The following is an 18,614-nucleotide window of genomic DNA, read 5'->3' as shown; positions in this document are numbered from 1 at the left end:
GTCGGTCGACTCTCTCCGGCGTCCGTACACCCCATTGCCGCGGAATGAAGCACGCGTCAATAAAAGCGGCGATGCGAATATTGCTGATTTGTACTACGACGGTTGGCCGGGCCGCGGGCGCCCGAAAAGCAGTTGAACAATCAGCCTCCCTGTCTCGTTTGACACTACGACGACGACTCCGACAAGCCGGCTGGCCGGAGGTGGCCCGCGCGCACGCGCCGGGTCAGGGATGCCCGAGAGCTCGCCAATGGGATGTTGCCCAAGCTCAGCGTTGGGGGCTGATTAGTTTATAACCTAGCCTTTGTTTAGATGTACGGTGTCAAGTTTTTGAAATAGAATCTTTAAACATTTGAATTATTAAATTTACACTAATTATAAAACTAATTACAAAATTTGACTGTAAACTACGAGACGAATTTATTATTAAGACTAATTAATTTATCATTAGCATATGTTTACTGTAGCAATTTATTGTCTAATTATAGTCTAATTAGACTCATTAGATTTATCTCGTAATTTTCGAGCAAACTATGCAATTAGTTTTTTATTTTATTTAAATTTAATACTCTATGCATGCGTTGCAAAATAGTTTTGAAATTTTGAATCTCTATACTTCTAATCCTCGACCAAGCTCGGCCACCGCATCGCGCCACGTCGCCCGCAATTCCCGGCCGTCGGATCGGCCGGGCGGACGGTCTAGATCTTACGTTTCCCGGTCATTTTGCAAAAAAGTCCTCGAACTTAGGTCATTTTGCAAAAAAAACCCTCGACATTTTGCAAAAAAGTCCTTGAACTTAGGCCATGTTGCAAAAAAACCTCGACATTTTGCAAAAAAGTCCTCGAACTTAGGCCATTTTGCAAAAAAGACCCCGGTCATTTTGCAAAAAAAATCCTCGAACTTAGGCCATTTTGCAAAAAAGCCCCCGGTCATTTTGCAAAAAAGTCCTCGAACATAGGCTATTTTGCAAAAAGGTCCCCGGTCATTTTGCAAAAAAGTCCTCGAACTTAGGCCATTTTGCAAAAAAGTCCCCGGACATTTTGCAAAAAAATCCTCGAACTTAGGCCATTTTGCAACAAAGTCGTCGAACTTCCTTGGAATACTAGATCTTGCGTTTCCCAGTCATTTCGAAAAAAGACCTCGAACTTAGGACATTTTGCAAAAAAAAAATCCCCTAACTTCCTTGGAATACAACCCGCCGTCTTTTCCCTCTCTCAACAATTTTCTTCGAAATACCCTCGAATATTACTTAAATTATATAACAATCCGTTTCATTCATTACTTCTACACTAGCGGCACTATACATACAATTCGACTACCAAGACACATTCGAACCAAAACGTGTCCAACATAAAATTTGCTTAATATTTCAAAATATACAACTTTATTACAGAGCATATTTGTGAACTCAAAACACTTCCACAGTTCATTCACACCAATGCTTATATGAAATCCATTCTACCTATGATTCGGACACTGAAATATTTTTATGTCAAAAAGTTTTTAATACAAAAAATCACTCAAAATTTGAAAATCTAAATCCCTGCTACACAACAAAATTTTAAATTAAAAAATATTTTCATAATTCGTTCACATAAATATTTACCCCTAATTTCTTTAAAAAAAACCATCACGTGTCCACAGATTGCTAACTTTCATGATTCTAGCTTGAACTCTCCCGTTTTCGCATTTATATTAAACTTCCAGCTTAAGAAAAAATGTACAAATCTTTCTTTTCACAATTACAACATAAATTCTATTTACAAAATTCCCAAACCTACAACTAAGATCTCCGGGACTCCATCATCGCTTTCTTTGTCCACTTAATCCCCACCTCCATGTTAATTGTATAATCCTCTAGACATAGCCTACGCTAATACTACTCACAGGCCATCTACTGTACCAGCCCAAGCTGGCGCGCCAAAGGCGCGCCCCAGTTTCTAGTTTTATATCTAAACAAGGCTCTAGTGATTTTGTACTTCTCAAACATGACTACACCTCCAGCCTCCCGGTCCAAAACCAAACGCCAACACACGTAACTGCGAATACGTACCAAATGAAGTTATTGTTCCAAACTAATAAGAAAGGAGGGTTCTAAGAGAGCAGATGAAGTATTACGACGGCAAACCATTATCAAAGCTATTCTAGATAAAGCAATGACAACTATTTCAGAAAAACTTATATTGGAACCATTGCGTAGTAGGTAGTGCAACAATAAAAAAGAAAGAAGAAAAAAGCAAATAAAAATACTTTGCTGGTGTTTCGCAACAACCGACGGTCTGGTAAGGGGCACGAGAGTGAAGGTTGGAGTTGCCTGTGAGAATTCGCTTGGAGCTTTGATTTTTAGTGGCAAAATAGGCAAAATTGTTTCTGAATTTTTGGCAAAGGGTGAAGTTGGTCCCTATACTTTTGTTTGGGCCAATTTAGCCCTCCAACTATCAAATTTGGGTTCAGTTACATCCCCCATTCAACTGCCGTTACCACCATTAAATCAGCTAACAGACAATGGAAAGACTCATCGTCAAAAAAAAAAACAGGGCATGGACGCAGAGCTAAAAACCAGCAGGCGACATCTGCATCGCCCCTCCATGTCTCCATGTTCAATCACGCAGGGACCCAATACAGGTACATGTTAGCACTTTTTTTCTTTTTCTTCTCATAATCCGTACGCAAGGCCACATCCATTACAAATTAGCAGATAATAAAAGAAATATCTCATGATCAAATAAAAGATATTACTTTTACAAAAAAAAACCATCTAAAGGTTGTGTGATCCAATAGATACCTTTCAAGCTCTGGAATTGACAATTTATCCTTATCTATGTGTGAAACTCCCTCATCTCCATTGCAATATTTCAACAAAATCCATCAAGAACAAATACTCCATTAAAATGAAACTTAATAGCAAGTACCTCTTAATCGGCCATCTTCTCTTAGCCCTACATGATGTATTCTAACGTCAAATTCATCGAGCGAGCAACATCCAAACTGGATCTGCAAATTAAAATATTTTGCAATCCGCTTACCTATTGCACGTGGTTCCTGCCCTCCTAGCTTGTGGTGGCGGTTCTCCTCCTCGGCGGACCTGTTGATCGGGAGCAGCTCTGTGCGGGCGGCGACAAGGAGAGCGTCGGGAGCTCGACGATGGCCCCCGCCAGTGTCGCCAAGGATATGGAGGGCCGGCGGCTTCTAACTAGGCTAGCGGTGGCCCCCTAACATCTTGCGGTGGCGGTGGCCCTTGGAGCTGGCGTGGCGGCGACGGAGGCCCTTGGAGCTGGCGGCGACGGCCCTCCGAGCTAGCGGTGGCGGCAGCCCTAGGAGCTTGCAGTGGTGGCGACGGGCTGAGCGAATAAGAGTGTAAGCATCTAGGCCCTCAAGGTATGTTTCGGTGATTAATGACAACCATTATTGTGACTAATGAGTTTGTGCAGCTTAATAAATCATTATCGCTCATTTGGTCATATGTCAAAAGAGGCCCCTCAATTTCGGTTATTCAAAAAGGCGATCTCGGCTTTTAACGTGTATTTGTCAAGGCTAAGGATCTTTCTAGTCCTAAGTGTCACAAGGTTGAGAATGACACTTAGGTTAGTATAGGTTTTATAGTTTTGTAGTGATCGCTCTATTAAGAGGGGTTCATGAGTTAGTAGCATGATCAAACTTGAGTTGGCCTTAGAAATCTTGCACACTCACTCAAAAACAGCAAAAGATGGTCAATAGAAGTCAACACAACTCTTGGAAGAAGAAACAATCAAAGTCACATTCGAATCCAAGTCAAAACAGCTGAAAACAAAGAAAATCAGCAGCACCGGTTGAACCGGTGCCCAAGCATCGGAGCATCCGATGCATGGCGGAAGGACCGACGCCCTGTCGGTCTATCTTCTCTGGATGAAGGCAGATATCAAGTAAAGCACCGGTTGAACCGATGGTCAAGAAATCAAAGCACCGGTGCAATGAAAGTCCTTTGTTCCAGAGAGCATGTTTTGATGGATTGCAACCTCTCTTCAGCACCGGTTGAACCGACGCTCCGAAATCAAAGCACCGGTGCAATGAAAGTCCTTTGTTCCAGAGAGCATGTTTTGTGGACTCCAACTTCTCTTCAGCACCGGTTGAACCGACGGTTCAAAATCAAAGCACCGGTGCATTGGATGTACTTTGTTCCAGAACGCTTGTTTGAGTTGATCAGCGAACCTCTTCAGCACCGGTTGAACCGATGCCCCTACGGAGCATGCACCGGTGCAATGACGCAAGCGTGGATACTGTGTCAGAACTCCAACGGCTACTTCTTTGACACAGAGAGACCGGTTGAACCGATGCCCACATTTTCTATACCGTCGGTTCTTCCGGTGGTCACGGTTTTTCTGCAGAAAACTTCCAACGGCTATGTGACCTCCTCCACTCTATATAAGGGTACCCCCTGGTTTATTTCAGTTGCCTTTGACACCTTGAAAACCTGAGGCCACCCTTGAGAAGAAGAGATAGAGCTTTGAGCAAAAGAGAGAAGATCTAGTGCTTAGTTTGTGCTTCAACCTTGAAGAACTCATCCATTGCAAGTGTAGCAAGTGTGCTTGAGCTAGGGCCAACTGAGTGTAGGTCAAGTGAAGGCTTAGGAACTTGTTACTCTTGGTGTTTGGCAGCACCTAGACGATCTTGGTGATCGAAGTGTTTCTCGCGGAGCTTGCCAAGGATTGTGGGAGCCCGGAGAAGAAGATTGTACGTGGCTTGAGCTCCACCACGCCGGAATGGTGAACGGAGACTCTTAGTGAGCGCCCAAGTCTCGGTGACATGGGAGGTGACAAGACTCTTAGTGAGTGTCACAACGTGGATTAGGGGTGTGTGCCAACACATCGACACCACGGGAAAAATCCGGTTGTCTCTTGCACTCTCTTTCCTTCAAGCACTTACTTTCATGCATTCTTTCATGTGATTGACCTTAGAGATCATAGGTTAGCTCTACCTTGCTTAGTTTCATATCTTTGTTAGCTTGTGTAGTTTGCTTTGTTTAGCCGGTTGGTGAATTGAGCCTTACTAGCATTGCATAGGTTAAGGTTGTTTTATCTTTCTTAAAAATTTGAAAAAGGCCCAATTCACCCCCCCTCTTGGTCCATCGATCCTTACAAAGAGGCCTGCGTCTGTGCCCTATTTTTTTTTTTTTACGGTGGGGGAAGGGGCAATGGAGGGAAGGGCGAATGGGTCTTTTTCTCATTGTCCGTTAGCTGATTTAATGGTGTTGGTAACGGTAGTTTGTTTGAGGGATATAACTGAACCCAAGTTTGATAGTTGGAGGATAAAATTGGCCCAAACAAAAGTACAGGAACCAACTTGACCCTTTGCCAAAAATTCAGGGACGATTTTGCCTATTTTACCATTTTTAGTCCTAGCCCCCTGTTTGGTTTTTAAAGAGAATTAAGAGTGGGAGTTTAAGAAAGATCTCATTTCTTTTTTCGGCGTGGGGTTTAGAATTGGGGATTATACCGGTCTTGACTAACAGTGTAGAGATCGATGCATCCGTCTCCCACTTAAAACAAATTCCTACTCCTTCCATTCCAAATAATAGATTGTTTGACCTTTTTAATTTTAAATTTGATCACTTGTCTTATTTAAAAATTTGTGCAAAATATTACTTTTTTATTGTGGCTTTCTTTACCAATACAAGTTCTTCAAGAATGATTTTAATTTAACTATGCTTACACAATTTTTTTAAATTAGATGAGTTATCAAACTTAAAGTCAAAAAAATAAAAAATCTATAATTTAGAACGGAAGGAGTACCTAACTACTACCCCTCTCGCCTTTCAGACGAACGGGCAGGCTGAGGCCGGTGCCGGGCTGTGGTAAGCCCGACGCGGCACATGCGGTGGGCCCATGGCCTTATTATAATCACCACTTGATGGTTGAGGAAAAAAAAGCAATTGCACAAATTCCTACCCGCCTACATAGGAACGATTTTTTTGTCATTTTAACTTTTTTGAAGAGTCAAATTATTTTTATGTTTGATCAAAATTATAAAAAATTATAAAGATTTATAGCACCAAATAAATATACTATAAAATTATATTTAACAAATAATTTATAGTTATTTGGTATCATAAATGTTAGTATGTTATTGTATAATAAATTTGATCAAGCTTGAAATATTTTGACTCTGCATGGAAGTTGGAAATAACTTACAATTTAGTACGGAGAGAGCAGAACGGGAAAGTTTTCAAACACTGATTTGACCATATTGATTCATTCATTATATATTGACAAGAATCAACATAATCTTAACAATAGTTCGAGTAGTAATTAATTGATGTCATTTTTTTTATGTACATCGGACATTGATGTAATTTGACTAACTAATCTGTTGATCAAAATTTACAAATTTTGACTTTTTTCTCAAAGCAAAAATAATGCACTTTACATTGATTCTATATCATAAGACAAATTTGATTTAAAGCATGCAGTTCAGTTCAGCGTTGTAGTCGGGGTTAGGTAAGTTATTAGGAAGAGAAAACATGAATTTCTAGTGGTAATTATTGATGGGTTACGGTAGAAGTATATTATTGTTTCAACTTTCATTTCCGCAATTTTTCAATTTGCTCACCCGCGGCAGCAGCCCCGCGTGCCGGCGACCACGTTCAGCGCCATTCCGAAAGGCCACTCACGGTAGCCTCGCCCGTGCTCCAACTCCGACCTCTGCCGCTCGCTCAGGAAATTGCGTTGGTGGGGCCATGGGCGTGGAATGCTAGCTGTGGCGACGTTTTCTCTTTCTCTCCTCTTCTCACTCTTGCATGGACACGCTATCGAGAGCGCTTATTGGCCCGTTGAGGCTGCCCTAAGATCATCTAGTTTAACCAAAATAAACTAGCTATTGGAGGGAATTGCCCGAGGGAATTTACTTAGGGGTTTGATTTTGAGTCCTAGCCCCTTGTTTCATTGTTTAGTTTTTAAAAAAGAATTAAGAGCGTCAGTTTAAGAGAGGCCTCATTTCCTCTTTTTAGCATGGGGTTTAGAATTGGAGAGTTATACCGTAACTCTTGATTAAGAGTGTAGAGATGCATCCGTCTCCCACTTGAAACAAATTCCTACCTAATTCATCAGTTCGTTGGACATTGGGGGTGGGGGCAATGGTATGAATTTGATGCTGGCTAATTCATCAAACAAAAAGAAAAGAAAAGAAAAGAAAAAGGTGCTGACTAGGACTGTGGGGACAGCCGGGCATGCAGGCAGAGCCCGGGGCCGGGCTGGGGGTGAGCCCGACGCGGCAGCCTGGGCACGATAAAAAGGGTCGCCATCCCAACCCGTGGCTCTCATCCCATCCCAACTCATTAAGCAAAGCTTCTTCCTCTGTCGCGGCGCTCCAGCTCTGCTCTCCCACACTCCACGAGACCACTTTCCCCTCTTCCCCTCCAGCGCCGGGCGGAAAACCCCCCAACCCCCGAAAGAGAAGCTCCCGGCTCCCAATCGAACTTACCCTGCCTTCCGGCGTCCTGCCCTCGCCGGCGCGGCTTTTATTTCCACCCAAGATTATTAGCCTCCAGCTCAATAAGCCCGATTCATCCAGCTCCGTCTCGATGGAGGCCGATGGCGCCGCTGCCAAGCTTCGGATCATCAACGACGCGGTGGAGGAGGTGCGCCGCAGAAGCGTCCGCGAGAGGGGCTGGACCATCGAGCAGGCGATGGAGGACATGCGCAGCGGGGAGTGGGAGCGGCGTCGCAGGGTCTACCGCAGCGTGCAGGCCAACGCCCGGCTCGCCGAGGTTGACCCATGGGATCTCCCGCCGCGATTCACCATGCCGAAGGAGCCGGGGAGCTCGAGCCTGCGGACACATTCTGGGTACTGGAAAGAGAAAGAAGATGAGTTCATCGGGATCCGCTCCGAGGGAGGAGGACAAGGCTCGTCCTCGGCTTCCGGCTCGCCGTGCTACAAAGGGGTTAGGAGGACCCTGGAGTTTTACGAGCACAACGACACCAAGACGGACTGGGTCATCCACGAGTACAGCGACCTCGACGACTACACATTTGTGCAGGTAATTAACACACCGATATCGCTGTATCTGCATATTGCATATGCTGACAAATGGCATATATATATAGTTAATTATTCGATTTTCTATGACCATGCATCCCAAATGACACCTTTGATTTTGATAAATGCCACCGCCGCTAGCCTGGATTTTGTGGGGACTTGCAGTTGCATGACGATATCGTCTTTCGCAAGGTATTCAAGAAAACACACACAATAACAGATATCGTCAAGCTCGGTACGTTTCATCACTCGATAATTTGTCATTATATACCCTTGTAAAAGTCATTTCAAGTTGCATTTACAGGTTTCTCACTTAGGTGCCACACCCGCATATTCCCTAGCTTATATATAGGTAGGTGCCCAACCTAGAGTTTAACCACATATTTTAGCTAGGACCCAAGAGACTCCTCTTTTGGTCAGATTCATGGAGAAAGCTATTACACCAACACATTCCATCTAATGGGCTACTCAATACAAGGTTGTATCATAGCAAATATGTTGATACGGAGTCAAATTAGAACACTGAGGGTGCCCTTTGCAAAAGGATTAGACTAGTAGGATGGTAAAGAGCAACTATTTTAGTTGTAGGGGTTAATTTGCAATTTTAGAAGGTGCAGGGTGGCATTTGCATTTTTAATATACTAGTTCTTCCACAGGCCAACAACGATCACCGCGTGCGATTGATGCTTTGATTTGTGAGATGTTGTCAATGTCCTTTGAATGGATGGAGAAGCATACGAGTGGTTGTGAAGAAGCAGGATTTGAGTGTAGGGAGTTTCCAACCCCGTCTGCTGATCCAGATGGAGAATCATCAGACGATGTTTGGCAGCACTTCACCAGAATAAACACCAAACATCCCGATGAGATGTATGCAGTGTGCCACCACTGTGACAGGGTGCTCAAGGCTCCTTCCAAGAATGGCACATCTCATCTCAGAAGGCACCGTAAGACTAAGACATGTACATGCAACAACAATCCATCATCCACTCCCGAAGACCTAGAGATCCTGCGTAAGCTCCGTGCAAACCGCGATCTCTACAAGCAGGGGAAGATGGAGCGATGTGTTGAATCTGTAGTGGAACCGTGCGATGTTCCCACCGCAGGCTACTACACGAGCTTGCTAAGCTTGAAGACCCATCAGGGGTGCTGGAAGGAGATTAAGAGTAATGACAAGCTCATCGCCATCCGCATCGGTCAGCTGCCGGTGCCGCAGTACGCCGGGCTGAAGAGGACCTTCCAATTTCACCCTGACAATGGCACCAAGATGGACTGTATCATGCTCGAGTACCACCTGGTAGATGAGTACAACACCCACGACCTGCTTCTTGAGGTACAAAGATCTCTCACAAACAAATATTCTTCAAGTAACTAGCAGCAAGCACTAACCATGTGAAGAAAAAAAATACTATGGTGCATCCAGAATTCATCCAATTAAACTAGCTAGCATACAAGTTGCAGCAGCTTTGTTATGCTTTCATTTTATTCACACTTGCCATGAGCTTACTTGTAGGGGATTATGGTGTTTCGCAAAGTCATCCAAGTTTTCAAAGATGCGATTAAAGAGTTGGAAAAGATGTGGAATGGGGACGATGACGATAAAGAGTGCTACATTGGTAAGATGACAGCTTAGTCCCCAAAATATTTCATTCACTGCAGCGAGTCTTCATTTACTTCATTGCATCGATTTAGCAGTAGAGAAAAACTTTGCACGAGCATCAAGTCTAACATTCCGTACTCATGTCCATTAGATGAGCGTGAAGAAGAGGTGAAGGCGTGCATGAGCACCTTGCTCCATGACTGCTTGCCCGGTGAGGTTCCTCAAGGTGATCAATCAGGGGTTAGAAAGCGCAAGAGAACTGGTGGTACGGAGGGTGGATCAAAAGTTTGGCTGTACTTCACTAAGATTTACACCACAGATCCTAAGAAGGTGTATGCAGTGTGCCACTGTTGTGACAGGTGTTACAAGGGTCACTCGAAGAATGGCACCTCTCACCTCAAAAGGCACAACGAGACATGCTCAAGCAAGCACCGGAAAGTGTAGGGGAAGATGAAGCTCGTGAGTTGTTTTGGTCACAACTAGCCTGCTCACCCTATTGAATTTTTCCTTTAGGCTTGTCTCACTGGATTCTCACTTGCTCTATTTTTTTTTTCAGAGAGAACAGGAGAAGAGAGAATGTACCGAAGCTAGGAACGAAAAGGATGACCATAAGCTGTCTTTCTTTAGTAAAAATTGTAGTGTCAGTAAGGCAAGTCGTCGAGTTCTATCGGAGGTCTTTTTATATTTAGGTACAATGATACCTGGGCCACCTAAACTATGATTTGGATATTGGAGGAGTAAATCTTCTGAATGTAAAAGGTGGAGGTGGGTTTTATAGTAAGATGTATTTGATGGGGATCTGGAGCTTGCACTTTCTTTGGAACCCTACACTATTATTACTCTGCTTTTCAGTGTTCGGGCTGTTGGAGGCAGATCCTTGATGGAACTGGAATGTGATGTTAGGTTATTAACCTGTTGCAGACTGTTCCTCGCTCAGACGCTCAGTAATTACCTGTGATCTTTTCTCTTGTCCTGTTACGCATCAGTTAGCTTCAAGATTAAAAACCTGATAGGTCTGAGGGCGAAGAAAATCTATTAAGGTTTGGCGCGGCAGCTGCTCTGTAGCTTTGCCATCCCTCTGGATAACATATCTTGTGCTAAACATATGGGTTGGGTAAATTAGGATATCCTCCTGTCATTTGATCTGGCACCAACAAGCTTCTCCGTAGCAAGAGTGGATCTCCGAATTAGTTGCATTCAGTTGCTTCGTAGTTCAGCACGTCAGAACTTGTTCTTCAGTATTCGAGAAAAAAAAAAACTTGTTCTTCAGTTTCGTCAGACAACTCTGACTAATTGTTCTAAACAATCTCTTATTTCTGGTAAACACAAATTATTATCTTCCTTTTGTCAAAGCCAAGTACGACTGATAAAAGAAATTCATAGAGGGAAATGGTGGAAGGAGCCAAATTGTTGCTTGCGATAGGGATGGATAGAGGTGAACAGAACAATGTGATGTGTGGAAGCTATTAAACAATGAAAGTGGGGTGAAATAATGAATGACAGGTTATCTGATTCCTGTTAAAAAACAGTGACAGAAACTCCTTAAAACAAAAAAAATGGTACAAAAAAATGGTAGGTTTCTTGGATTTTTACGACTCTGATGTTACCAGGAGCTCGGGCCCCCGATGGCCCGGCCGGCAGGCGGTGGCAGGCGCTCACGCCGGTCGCCGGGCTCGCGGATGCCCGGCCTCGCCGTGCAACATGTTACTGCCTCCCCATCCAAATGTGAAACGACTCCAAGGCAACGCGTGCCGAATCAATAGACGCCACGCGGCGCGCGCGGTGGGGATCGCTGCAACTTGTTGCCGGCCAGCTCGACGGGCGGGTCACCGTGACCCGGGGTGGCGGCGCGCCGGCGCCGGGCATAGCCTGGCCTCCTCCTCCCCCATATAGCAGCGTCCTCACCTCGTGAGCCTCCACCGCGTCGCCGTAGCCCATAGCTTTCTTTCCCCTGCCTTCCTCCTGCTCCCCTGCTCCCAACCCCAAGACTTGAGCTTCTACCTCCAGCGCAGACCAAATCCATCCATGGAACACGCGGCGGCATGGTCGGTCGGAGGGATCTATTTCTCCACCGGCGGCGGCGACGACGATTTTCTGGCGCAGTTACACGAAAGCTACGATCAGTTGAACATGGAGGAGTTGCTGAACGGCTACGCCGGCTTCACCCAGCCATACGCTGCCGGAGACGGAGACGTCGGCGGTGTGGGGATTTTTGCCCAGCCGGCGTTCGATCCGACCGACGGCGACGGCGACGGCGCCGGCCTCCAACCACCGGTCCCGTGCCCTGCGGGAGACATTGGAGAAATGGGGATTTTTCATGAGACGGCCACGGCGCCGTTCAGTCCGGTCGAGTACGACAACGCTGGCATCCTGCTGCCGGGGTTCGGCCCGGTCGACGCCGACGACGACACGGGTTTCCGCTGCCAGCTCGGGGACAGCGCCGGCCTCCTCCCGCCGGTCGCGTACCCTGCTGGAGACGCCGGCCCTGCTCCCACTGCTGCCGCCGTCACCGAGTTTCCTCGGTGCGCGTTCAGCTCGCTGCCGCACGGCGCCGGCGTCCTCGCCGGTGCCGGAAAACCCGCCCCCTTTACCGTCGCCGACATGGAGACCGCGCAGCAAGGGTTCATCGGCTTGGCCGACGACATCGCCGACCTCCTTGCGCTGGCCGCCGCCGGTCTGGGCACCCCGCGCTGGGAGCAGGATGCTCATCAGCTGGGGTTCGCCGGCCTGAATTCCGACCAAGTCTGCATGTCGACGCTGCGCGCGTTTCGCAGAGCCTTGGACGAGGAGAAGCAGCTTCATCAGCGCCCGGACGGACAGGCCACCCTTGATGCTGAGATGGACGACGACCCAGCGGGTCCGAGTGATCCGGTGCGCCGCCGCGGCCACGGTTCGTCACGAGCTCGTCGAGCACGCGCAGAGCACGTCGGGGCACGGCGAGGGGAACCGTCCGCGCCGTCGCGGTCCGCGGGGGGCCGGCGCGGTGGCAGCCGCATGCCGGGACAGTGACGGGCTGACGGCCAAGTCGAGGAGGAGCAGCACCTGCTCTGCTCGACAAAGCTGCAATGGACTCTGCACTCTGCAGGCTTGCGCGGCGAGCGAGGGTAACCTGTTTAGGAGATTTTATCATAGAAGGTACAATGTTGTAATTTAAATTCTTGGGCTGTGTTTGGTTCTGTTCTAGAATTCTAGAACATGATTCTCGAGAAAGGAATCACACATGTATGGAGTACTAAATGAAGACTATTTGTAAAATCTTTTCAAGGATGAGTGTAATTTTTCGCGACGAATCTAATGACGGTAATTAATCAATGATTGGCTACAGTGATGCTACAGTAATCATCCTCTATCACGTGGTCAAAGATTTCATTAGATTCTTCAGGGTTTCTAGCGCATGAGTTTTAGAGTTGGTATTGTAAACTTTCTTCATTTAATACCTTTAGTTAGCGGTCAAAGTGCATTCTAGCCCATTATAATAAGAACCAAACAGGTTTACAATTTATAGTTTTCAAAGTTTCAAGTTTGCACGCATGTAGGGTGATGACATAGTTTTGTCTCTGGCATGTATGCATATAATCCATCCGTACTAGATGTAGTGGGTCTAACAGTGGACCAACGTATAATTTTTTTAAAAAAGATCAACGTATATTTTTCTGCCAATGGTTGGAGGCAGTCTAAAGTCTAAACGCTTCTCAGGCGATGGAGAATTGGTCCCAGTGACGGCGTCCACAGAAGGCCAAGCCCTTCCCTTTGTAGCCGGCTGGCTGACGCGGTTTTTTCTTTTTTATATTTTAAAAAAATTAGAATTTCAAAAATATATGTCTGTTTTGGAAAATTTCAAAAATATACTCCGGTCGCCCTCCCATAGGGCGACAGGTCCAAAGTGTAAATTTTTTTTCTTCAAATTTGCAACGAAGTCCCTAGAGAAAAAAAAAGGGGGCTGTCGCCCCCCCAACGGGCGACAGGGGCCTGTCGCCCACCCCTGGGGCGACAGGGGCCTGTCCCCCGTTGGGGGGGGCGACAGGGGCCTGTCACCCGTTGGGGGGGGGGCGACAGGGGCCCCTCCCCCGCCGTATGCCACCATTCCCTTTGTGATTTGAGCCTAAAAATTCAGAAAAAAGCCGGCCCTAGCCGCCATTATGAAAAAAAAAACTGGAGTGGTTGCCGTGTTTTCACATCTTTTTGAAATGGTGGAAGTGCATTGCTATTGGGTCACATATGTCTGGCCAAAAAATGCGATATTTGGGAATTCCGTGATCGCCGTGCTGAGCAGTGGTAACTTGTGATCTCGTACTCGCAGCTAGATACACTATAGTTCCTATTTTGAGCTATTCGAACGTGTAGTCGTCCTCATCGTCGGCGGGATCTCGGCCGCTAACTCCTACCGCACCTAACTTGTCCTTCATTAAATCACGGAAAAAAATCGCAAGAACTTCCCTTATTTAACGAGCATTATGGAACCCCCAAACATAACAAGTTCACATCAATAGTATCTATAGAAATAAATGACAAGTAAACTAGCACAATCATAAACATCGGATACAAATAAGAGGTCCACAACTATCTCATTACAAATAAATATCAGATATATCTAACCACCCCTAGGGCGTCGGACCCTCTTAGCCCTATGCTGGGCACGGACATGGCCCTCGGAGTAGGTGAGAACATCCGGAGACCTCACCTGTCGCTCAGGACGCGCAAGGGGCTGCGGTGTCTGCTGCTGAGAGATCCCAAGTGGTGCTCCTCCTAGCTGTGAATACCCCAAGACATCGGGGTCACCTTGCGCGGCAGGCTCTTCTGGAGACAAGCTGTCGAAGTCGTCTAAGGTGAAGGTCTCGTTATCTGGTCGAAAGGAGGAGGAAGAAGGTCCGGCGCCCGCATCGGGGTAGAATCCTACGCAAAAAATGTGGATGTTAGCGTACGCTCGTATATTTTGTCATGACATGTAGAAACTGAAATACGAAACATAAACTAACCTGTGTAGGCCGGTGTCTGTGGCCCCGGTACCATCCCTGGATACGGTCCGCCAACTGGTGCTGTCCCTCTAAACATTCCAGTATGGCCGAACGCAGTAGCTGGATCGTATCCTGTATGTGATATTAGTAAATATGTAGGAACACTTGATGTAATTTTAAAGAGATATGTACGTTACCTGCACTTGGGAAGAACTGCGACGTCGGCCCGTGCACGGTCGACGGACACGGGAACGACGACGAGGCCTGAGATGACCCGTGGCTGTCTTCGTACTGCACACGGGTTCCGAAGTTGTGCGCTACCTGACGCAACTGATCACGCTGCCTCGACCATGCCTCTGTCTTCTCAAACTGGGTCATTGGGGATCTGGCACGTACCCTCGTCAAGTAAGTCGAGCAGTCCGTCTCCATCATGTTGCAAAGGCGAAGCTGCATCAATTCAGTAAAGGTACAGTTAGAAACACATGAATTATCTTATGAATATGATTATATATATATGTGCAAATATGATCAAGAGACTCACCGCGCCAGCTAGTGCCTCCACGTGGTGCCGGGCATAGCCATCCTGAGGCCTCGCCTGGTGTGGCTGCGGGTGAGTGTCAACAAAAACCAGACGAGCCCGAGTCCGGGGTAAGTACCAGGTGAGGTAAGCCCTAAAGGAGCTATCTGTGTGTGGTCCTGTTGGATGGACCAAGTGCTCGTCTGCCTGTTCCCATTGGTCCACCCACGGCTGGATCTTGGTGAGCCAATCATCAGAGCACGGCAAGCCACTCCTTGACAACCTACAAAGTGGAACACGAAGAATCGTTAGATTCGACACGAATGTATGAGCCAAGTTCATTCATAATTACCTGTGGTCCTGGCGACTGACACGCTCCAACGCGGTGGGCACCGGAAACTCCTGGCGCTGTCCAAACTGTCTCCTGACTCTCCATGGGGAATATGCCTCAACCGCGATGTCATAAACCAGGACGGCGGAAGTAAGCCACAGGCTCGCATTCGCGGAGCAGTGCGAAGACAGGCCTGCTGGTGCACGGGTAGCCACAGCCTCTGGGCTGTAAGGCTCCTAGACAACGTCCTCGGGGGTCAGCATGTTGAGCTCCGAAACAAACTCAGGATATGCGCGTCTAACCCGCGCATGTGCCCAGGACCTCTGCATTCCGAATAAGTAAAATTAAAAGTGCGCTAATACATCATGTAACAATGAATAACAAAATTAGGTTTGTTGCGAACATACCTGACGCCAGATCTAGATAGTTCCCATAGTGGGCCTCTCGTCCTCCTCGTCGCCGTACATGCCCCCGTGGTAAGGCTCGTGGCTGACCAAGGGGCGACCAACGGCTAGCCTCTCGTACCACCAAAGCTGTAGCAGTAGTAGGCACCCTGATAGGATAGCGTTCCCATGTGTCTTCATGCACCCATCGCAGAGTCCACGGTAAGTGGCTGCAAGTACCGCCTCACCCCAGCTGTAGGGCGGTACGTCCTCGTCTCCATCCGCAATCTCCCGTGCATACGGAAGGAGAATCCTATCGATCGAGTTGCCATGAATGTTGTTGAACATGATGTAACCAAACAACCAAAGTAGGTACGCCTCCAGCGATCTGGTCACACTGTACTCGTCGGCATCCGCAGCCAACAAGGCAGGCTGCATAAACAATTAAGATTAATGGTTTCAACTGGCAATGGAACATGTGAATTGTAAAAATTAAATTTATATATGCAATGAATACGTACTGTAAACTGTAGGAACCAGGTCTTCGAAGGACCTGATGCTCGCGGGTGCGGGTTTATCGGACCTGCTTCGTCCACGCGGTCAACCAGGGCAAAACGGGCCTCCAGCTCATCCTTCCACGAGGCCGCCACCACACGCGGACCTACAGCCTCCCCGACGATAGGGAGGCCGAGGAGGTAGGCCACGTCCTGCAGCGTAGGAGTCATCTCCCCACACGGGAGGTGGAACGTGTGTGTCTCCGGCCTCCATCTGTCAACGAGCGCCGTCAGGAGGGATCGGTCGAGCTGAATAGGCCCAACCTCGACAAGACGGCTCAGAGTCAGTAGGCCGGCCTCACGTAACCTGAAAAAAAACAAAAAATGTCGAAACAAAGGAATACCGACGAATACAAAAGTGATAAACAATAATATTTCATTACATACCGGTCACACCAATCGTGGTGTATAGAGATCGCCTCGCCGGGTGGACGAGGACGTAGCACCTCTAGGACTCGGTGCTGAACAGCTGCAAAGTAAGACCTGTGGCTCGAGTCGATCACTGGGTCTAGCAAGGAGTCCATCTCCATACCTGCATTCAAAAATATATGAGAACACATAGGTAAATATATATTTCATACAAACTGGACACATAAATACAATAATACTTCATTACATACCTGCCATATTTCATTACTACATATTACAAATAATGAAATACAATTGTGGATCATGACACCGAATGCCTTCCACGAGCAATTCTCGCTGATGCTCGTCTGAACGTAGGAGGTGCTCCATCTCTGGGATTTCCGGAAGGACCGACGTCAGCAGCATCGTGAAGTGCATTCTGAGGACACTTCTTGTAGTTGTGACTCAATGCTCCACATTGGCTGCAACGCTTTTGTGCCTTGGTTGCTTCCGACTCGTCCATACCATTCCGAATACGACGTGTCTGACGGCGTCCTTTGACTTTCTTAGTGGCTGGATCAGGAATAAACATCTTATTCTCATTATCCTGAGTGAAAGGCCCCATAATTCCAATCCCGTATACCTCATGTCCCATGTGGATACAGTTGCTTCCTTGCTAAAGTACGGTGAAACAAATAGTCCTGGCTGTAACACAGACTCTGCACATGCCGCAATGAGATGGGAGCATGGTATATGCAATAACTTAGGCTTCATGCAGGAGCAGAAGGCTTTGCCATCAACTGTAATCAAACTCTCCTGTACCACCCTATCTCTACGGATACCACGACCACTTCTATCCTTGCATAGAACCTCAAAGCTATGCTCCATTGTACCTGTGGATATGACGCGGTGCAGTTTGGCATTTTCAATCTTCTCTTGCATATATTGTGTCACTCTTTTGCAAAACTGAATTTGGGGGTTGTTGATGTTTATACTTGCAGCCGTGTAACGCTCTCTGAAATACTTCATGCACCCATACATGATGAACTCAACAATTCCCACAAGTGGAAAGGCACGACAAGAACGCATAACCATATTGAAACACGCTGCATGGTTCGTTGTCTGAATACCATACCGTATTCCGTTGGTATCATAAAGGAATGACCATTTCTCCTTAGGTACACCTCGAATCCAGTGTGAAAATGGCTTCTCAATTGAATCCCTAGCCTCTGCAGCCTGACTGTGCCTGCTCCTGATGCCCTTGACTTCACTAGCTCTGCAGTCAACTGATCAAGCATCTGCCATAATGCATTGAATTTTCTCTGTTGATTTTGGGTGCACAACCTCTTAAACAAGTTCTTAAGATCTTTGTTCTTAAAGTGCTCATAAAAGTTTGCACCCATATGCCTAATGCACCACCTGTTTTGGACATCGGGCCACAATGGAGGCGTTGTCGCAGTTCCACGTTGCAATTTCAGTATTGATTGCAGGATACCTGCATGCCTATCACTAATAAGGCACACATCTGGGCGTGCATCAACAACATGAATCTTCACTCGTTCAAGGAACCAATACCAACTGTCTATGTTCTCATTCTCAACAAATGCAAATGCGAGCGGAACTATTTGGTTGTTGCAATCTACACCGATTGCGGTGAGTATCTGACCTTTATACCTTCCAGTCAAAAATGTGCCATCAATACAGATCACCGGAAGACAAAATTGAAATGCTCTAACACAAGCACCTATGCAAAAGAAGGATCGTTGCATAATTCTTTGTCCCCTAGTCACGGCTGGTACGAGTTATGTGTCATAAAAGCTTCCAGGATTTCTAGCAGCAACCTGGAATAACATACGAGGTAGGTTATCATATGAAGCCTCGTATGTGCCGAACCGCATCTCCAACACCCTTTATTTAGCCC

At 46.7% G+C, this 18,614-nt stretch overlaps 1 protein-coding gene across 2 annotated transcripts; it reads left to right on the top strand.

Moving 5' to 3' along the window:
• Positions 1-7,288: 7,288 nt before the first annotated feature.
• Positions 7,289-10,525, top strand: LOC120699904. Of its 2 annotated transcripts, XM_039984017.1 has the most exons (6): positions 7,289-8,009; positions 8,150-8,243; positions 8,665-9,338; positions 9,519-9,621; positions 9,757-10,064; positions 10,162-10,525. In XM_039984017.1, exons 1-5 carry the CDS (start codon positions 7,554-7,556, stop codon positions 10,047-10,049), a joined length of 1,620 nt encoding a protein of 539 aa, XP_039839951.1. In that variant the 5' UTR covers positions 7,289-7,553; the 3' UTR covers positions 10,050-10,064; positions 10,162-10,525. The 2 variants fall into 2 exon arrangements, with proteins under 2 accessions (XP_039839951.1, XP_039839952.1); XM_039984018.1 differs by lacking the exon at positions 10,162-10,525 and having other exon boundaries at positions 9,701-9,849.
• The last annotated feature ends 8,089 nt before the right edge of the window (positions 10,526-18,614 follow it).

Source organism: Panicum virgatum, chromosome 3K (assembly GCF_016808335.1).
Source record: "Panicum virgatum strain AP13 chromosome 3K, P.virgatum_v5, whole genome shotgun sequence".
In the NCBI taxonomy this organism is placed as follows: domain Eukaryota; kingdom Viridiplantae; phylum Streptophyta; class Magnoliopsida; order Poales; family Poaceae; genus Panicum; species Panicum virgatum.
This window is presented reverse-complemented; position numbering and strand designations above follow the sequence as displayed.